The following is a 6,460-nucleotide window of genomic DNA, read 5'->3' as shown; positions in this document are numbered from 1 at the left end:
TCCCTTTCCCAGGCGTTGTGAAGATCCTGTTTCTCTAGCTGTGCAGCTGCAAAGTCACTAGACAGATAAACTCAAGTCATAAAATATGTTTTTCCTTGAAAAGTAAGAAATTATGTAATGCATATCTCAATTAAATAACTGTCATTTTTCTCACTTCTGTAATATGCTTCCCCCTGCACAGATCTCCCCCCAACTGCCCCCTGCCCACGAAATGCTTAAAAGGTAACCTGACCCTTTGTTCGGGGCTCAGCGGATGTTAATCTGACTGTGCCGGTGCACCTAAATAATAAATCCTCCTCAACCCCTCGGTCTTTCTGATTCCTAAATAATCCTGCAACACAGTGCTTTGCATGGAGGTAGACATTTAACAATTTTCTAATGAAGAATGGTTAGGAGCAAGGTCACAGGATGAGAGTGTTCAGGTTTCACAGTGTGCAAGGATACTACAGATAAGAGTGTGCTGATTCATATCATACACATGTATTAACTTACGGAAAAGCACATACAGAACTGGAGATTCCAGGCTAAGTTCTGGGGCGGTGGAAAGCTGATTTGTATATAAACCCCCATTGGGTGCATATGGCCACACACATACATTTAGGAGACCATTCACTTACACACTAGCACACACACCAGCATAAGTTGCATCTGTTCTGACTGCACTCCTAGTGACACCTGAGATTTCTTCTCTCACTTACCTGGCACTTTCCAAGGCTTGCTTCTCATTCCTCAGCTTTGAACTTGATATCATTTCCCACCTTGGAAGTGAGGGGAGCAACATGAAGTACTTGAAAATTGTGTAGACGATGTGTCCTGTGTGGAAGCAGGCAAAAATACAGGCACTTGTATGTACATAGGCAGGACTACTGCCAGTGGGTGTTCTGGATAACCCTCCTGGGGAACAGCCATTCCAGTTCCATAACAATATACTAACTTAAAATCTGCTTGTGAAATCAGGTGCTATTTGCTAACTTCACAGGGCTACCATATGGGCTAGCAGGAGCCCTGCTTCAGAGCAGGCTCTGGAGTCAGACTACTCTACAACTTACCATCTGTGAAAATGGGCTATGTTAGTTTCCTTTCTCTGCTCAGACACAAATTATTTATCTTCCTGTGTGGTTTTCTGTTCATTCACCTATAAAATGGGGATAATAATGATGCCTAATGTGTGATCGTGTTGCATGTAGAATTGTCACAGATGCTTCAGGTGGTGCTTCACCGGCTGGAAACCTCTGTGGCCAGCAGCCCCTCTGCTTGAGTTTTGCTCATGCCCACTGAGCTTGTTCCACCCACTCGGACCAGCAGGCTGCGCTCAGCTCACACAACCAGCCTTGGATCCCACACCTGCCAAAGGCAAGCCAGGTGCAGAGCAGCGAGGGGTGTGTGTGCAAGCGCCCCGTTTGGCCACTGCACACAGCCAGGCATGCTGGCTGCTGCGGAGGGGCAGGCAGCTCCAGGCACCCGCACAGGTGCTGACTCTGTATGAGGTTGCAGCTGGACCAGACGTACCACAAGCGGCTTCTGCTGTGGGCACCAGCATCTGGACGAGGGAAATGTGGTGATGCTGGAAAGCTCAGAGACGCCAGGAACCACAGAGCCCCAAAGAGGGTGTTACAGTATGTCACAGCCCTGGCTCAGGGAGCTCCAAGATCTGGGCTCCAAGAAGGGCCACAGCTCTTCTCTCCTTCACATCTACTGCAGCGCAGCAAGTAGGGGTTCATGTTCGGGGTTGGGGAGTGTGTTTCAGCTGATTTGTGTAAAGACTCTTTCAGTCCCATTGCCCTGCTCTGGCCCATGACTCCTGGGCTGGCCCTGCCCCTCCACTGCTTCTTGTTGCATGGGGTGGCCACCTGGCACCAGCAGAGGGCAGGAAGGCTACAGTGTTACAGCTCTGGCACAGGGACTCCCAAGGTCTGGGCCCCCAGAAGGGTTGCTACGTTTCACTCCTGCAGCCAGTACCATGCCACCGCCTGCAGCTCAGCAAGCTGGCCAGGAAAGTGTTATAGCCCCTTTTAGCTCCCACCCGCAGCTCAATGAACTGGCCAGGAAAGTGTTACAGCTCCTTTTGCTCCTGCCATTTGGCAGGTCCCAGGTTCTTGTCCCACATCCAGGAAGAATGAGGTTAGTTGGACAACTGGAGGGTGAGCAAGGTGGAGAAGAGCTTTACTGGGCAACTGAACAGCTCTCAGCAGGGAGATATGTAGTGGGTAGCCCTCACTCCAGGCCATGGATTTCACCTGGAGCTGGAAGCCCAGGCCCAGCTGGCTTGTCACTGGCTTGAAGTTGAGGTTTCACCCGGGACCTGCCCCTTCCCACCTAGGAACCTGTCTGCCTCCTGCCACCATCAGAATGACACATCAAATTACTTGTTTGAAAGTAATTTAGGATATGGATATAAATCTTATTGTTATCAGTAACACACTCTAAGAGCCAGCTTTGAACATTGCTTTTCCCATCACTCATGGATCTATTTTTCTGCTCCTCTTTGCAACAAAACTCCTCAAAAAAGGTATCTGTTTGCTTCCCAATCTGTCTTCTTTTCTCTCTCACACTGCCTCCTGTCAGACTTTTAGTGCCACCAATTGGTCCAAACTACTGTTATCATCAGTAACTATATTACTAAATCTAATGGTCACTTCTCAGTCCTCATCTTTTCAGCAACAGTTGGTCATTCCCTCTCCCTTGACAAACTTTTCCCCTCTTGGTTTCCTGGACACCATACTTTTTTTTTTTGTTTGCTTTGCTTCTACTTCACTGGCTGTTTCTTCTCAGATTCCTGTGCTACTTCCTCTTCTTCCAAACCTCTCTCATCATTTAAGGGCTTTGGTCCTAGGTTCTCTTCTCTTTACCTACACTCACTTTCTTGGTCGTCTCATGCAGTCCGTGGCTTTAAATACCATATATTTGCCAATAACTCCAAAATTTAAATCTGTAATATAGAACTCTCCCCTGAACTTCAGACTCAAATATCCAACTGCCTACTAAACCACCCCATACCCATGTTTAATAAATGTTATAAATTAGCCTGAATGAGCTACTATGGGGAGAGATCCTCTCTCACCCCACCAAAACCTGCTACCATCTCAGCTGAGGGAAACTCCATTCCTCCAACTGCTCAGGACAGAAACTTTGAAATCATACCTGACACTTCTCTTTAACTACTCTTAGCCAATCCATAAAGAAATTCTGTAAAGTACATTTAGACATTGCTGTTATCACTACTATCACTTTTGACTGAGCTACCATCACCTCTCACATGACTTATTTTGACAACCTCCTAATTAGTCTTATTACTTCCAACCTTACCCTCCAATCCCCATTACTGTCTAGTCTCAGCACAGCAGCTAGGGTGATCCTTTTAAAATGTAAGCCAGATCATGTCACTCCCCTGCTCGACATCCTCCAATAGTTCCCTAGCCCATGAGAGTAAAAGCTAGAAGTACTTACCTATGAGGGCCTGTAAGTCCCTGCGGTGTATGCCACCTGCCCACCCTTTACATTCTGACATCAGCTGCCACCAACATTTCCATTGCTAACCCTGTTGCAGCAACACTAGTCTCTTTGTTGTTACTTGTATAGGCCAGGCATGCTCCTGCATTTGAGCTTCTGCACTGGCTGTCGCTCTGCTTGGAACACTCTTTCTACCACTAGTCATATGGCTTACTCCTTTCATCTCTTTCAAGTCTGTGAAAGATAAAACACAGCTGGACATTTGGTGAAAACAGATTTTATTCAGCAACTACTGACAGAAAGGGATAGAGTTGAGCTCCTTTCTGATTTGTGCAGAGGAGACTGAGTGTTTAGAAGGGAGAATTGGGGGAATGGGAGGGTTAAAGAAGAATCAGAGAAGTGAAAAATTACAAAGGGTTGGTCAGTGTAAATGGGATTAGGCCAGCTGTGTCTGCTAGCTGGCAATTATCAAAATTAGGTTCTATCCTCCCACAGAGACTTGGGAGACAGGGGCCCTGTATTAGTCTGTTTTCATGCTGCTGTTAAAGACATACCTGAGACTGGGAAGAAAAAGAGGTTTAATTGGACTTACAGTTCTACATGGCTGAGGAGGCCTCAGAATCATGGCAGGAGGTGAAAGGCACTTCTTACATGGTGGCGGCAAGAGAAAATGAGGAGGAAGCAAAAGCGGAAACCCTTGATAAACGCATCAGATATCGTGAGACGTATTCACTATCACTAGAATAGCACAGAAAAGACCAGCCCTCATGATTCTATTACCTCCCCCTGGGTCCTTCCCACAACACGTGGGAATTCTGGGAGATACAATTCTGGTTGAGATTTGGGTGGGGGCACAGCAAAACCATATCAGGCCCTATCCCTCCTGATAATTACATTGCAAAGAAATGGCTTTCAAGTCCTTGAAAAAGACACTTCTGAGTTACAGGAGATACAGATTCACAATTGTGAGCCCTTTTTAGTAAATGGTCTAAAAAGTAAGGCCAAGGGCCTGTCATCCGGGGTTGACTAGAACACACAGTAAATTCTTCTGGCAGCACTGGGCTTGGCAATGCAGGCATTTGCGAGGAGAATGGGGGTGGCGGGGTCATGTTAGGGACGTGGCCTTACGCTGCTAGAAGCAATGCTGCAGTTTAGTCATCTCTCAGTGTAGAGGTTTGGGCAGAGTCATTACATGCCAAAAGTTCTGCAGCTCTCAAGTCTTTGTTAAAATGTTTCTGTCTCAATCAGTTGAACTCGGACTACCCTTGCAACCTACACCCTTACTGTCACCCTAGGTACTCCCTTCCCCTTTAACTGGCTCTGTTTTTTCCATCTCATGCGTTAACTTCTACACATTTAAATATTTAGTATTATATAGTAATATGTATTACATATATTGAAATCCTCATATTCAACTTATTATGCTTACTCATTTCATTATTGTCTGCTTCATCTCTATTGAATGTAATCTCAACAGGAATTTTTATCTGTTGTGTCTATTGTGTTCATTGATGTATTTTCAGTGCCTATATGTGGAGTGTGAGATTCAGAGAGTAATCAAGGACAATTCCGACTTTCTTAATCTGAAAACTGGAAAGTTGAAACTGCTGTTTACCAAGATGGGGAACTCTGTGGGCAGAGCAGTTTGGAGGTTGGGCAGGGAAGATCAGGCATTCAGTTTTGGGTATGTTAATTTGAGATGCTGTGTCATTCAGTTTAGGCTATGTCTCTTGCAGTAAACAGCTCCAGGAGGATAGAAGCCCTCGCTGGCATCCCCATGTATCAAAACCAGTTCACGGCCTGGTACTGGCAGATGTCCGTGGTCAGCACCGGGACCTTGGTGGGCTCAATGTTTTACTTTGGCCAGAAAAAGGAGAAGCCAACAGGTGATGAAGTAGAACAAAAGGATGCCTCAACAAGTGAAGTACCCAGTGAACTATCTGAATGCCCAAAAGGGTTTTATGTGCAAACGATGGTCACATATAAAGAAGATTTTGTCCCAATTACTGAAAAGATCCTCACCTATTGGAAATCATGGACTGGTGGCCCTGGTGCAGAATCGTGACTGGCTGCTGAATTCTGAAAACCAGGACTTGGTTCAACATGTAAATTTGATAGCTGCCTTGATTCCCATTTTGTGTTTGTGAAAAGTGTGTATATTTTATTTTGCTGTAAAACATAATCACTAATAATATGCAATAAACATTTTCTTGAAGGAAACAAAACAACTCCAAAAATCTTAATGCTTTAAAGCAAAAAAGTTTATTTCTTGCTCACTCACATTTGTGTCTACTGCAGGTCAACTGTGTCTTCGTGGACTTTATCTCATGACCCAGGCTGAAGGAGCAGCCTCCATCTGGAATGTTTCTGGTGTCAGGGCAGAGGGAAGACATAACACAATGGAGCCACGTGATGGCTTTTAAGGCTTCTTCTCAAAAACAACTTAAGTCAGTTGCACCGCATGTCATTGACCAAAGCAAATCCCAAGGCCAGCCCTGACATCAGCAGAACAGGGTAAGTATAATGCTGGCACTGGACAAGGCAACAAATATTATGAACAATAATACACTCCACTACAGATGCCTATTTGGTACATCTAAGTGACAATGTCATTAGTAATTGGACATATGAGCCTGAGGTTCAAGACAGAAGTCCAACCTGGAGATACACAGTTTAGAATTTTCAACATATAGTAAAGTATTTACATTCATAAAATTAGAAGAGATCACCCAGGGGGTAAGTAGAAGTAGAAAAGAGAAAAATTCCAAGGACCAAGCTTGGAGCACTCTAGCATTGTGAAATCAGATAAATGACAAATAATGAGACGTGAATGAGAAAAAGTGTCCTATGACACAGGAGAACAAGGAGAGAATGGTGTCCTGAAGGCAAAGCAAAGAGTGTTTCAAATAGGAAGGCGTGATCACTATGCCAAAGGCCACTAATAGCATGAGAAAGAGGAAGACTCAGAATTGAGCTAAGGTCATTGAAAAAGCTGATAAAAGCAGTTTTA

The 6,460-nt window shown here is 44.9% G+C and overlaps 1 protein-coding gene across 1 annotated transcript; it reads left to right on the top strand.

Moving 5' to 3' along the window:
• The first annotated feature begins 5,133 nt into the window (after window positions 1-5,133).
• Window positions 5,134-5,660, top strand: LOC112209426 (small integral membrane protein 26-like). Its single transcript, XM_024357000.2, has one exon. It carries the CDS (start codon window positions 5,174-5,176, stop codon window positions 5,513-5,515), a length of 342 nt encoding a protein of 113 aa, XP_024212768.1. The 5' UTR covers window positions 5,134-5,173; the 3' UTR covers window positions 5,516-5,660.
• Window positions 5,661-6,460: the final 800 nt, after the last annotated feature.

This window comes from Pan troglodytes, chromosome 5 (assembly GCF_028858775.2).
Source record: "Pan troglodytes isolate AG18354 chromosome 5, NHGRI_mPanTro3-v2.0_pri, whole genome shotgun sequence".
In the NCBI taxonomy this organism is placed as follows: domain Eukaryota; kingdom Metazoa; phylum Chordata; class Mammalia; order Primates; family Hominidae; genus Pan; species Pan troglodytes.
Note: the sequence above shows the minus strand (reverse complement) of the source record. Positions and strands in the feature narration are given on the sequence as shown.

Coding starts and splice junctions, on each gene's coding strand:
- LOC112209426 (XM_024357000.2), top strand. CDS start 5,174: ATGTCTCTTGCAGTAAACAGCTCCAGGAGGATAGAAGCCCTCGCTGGC.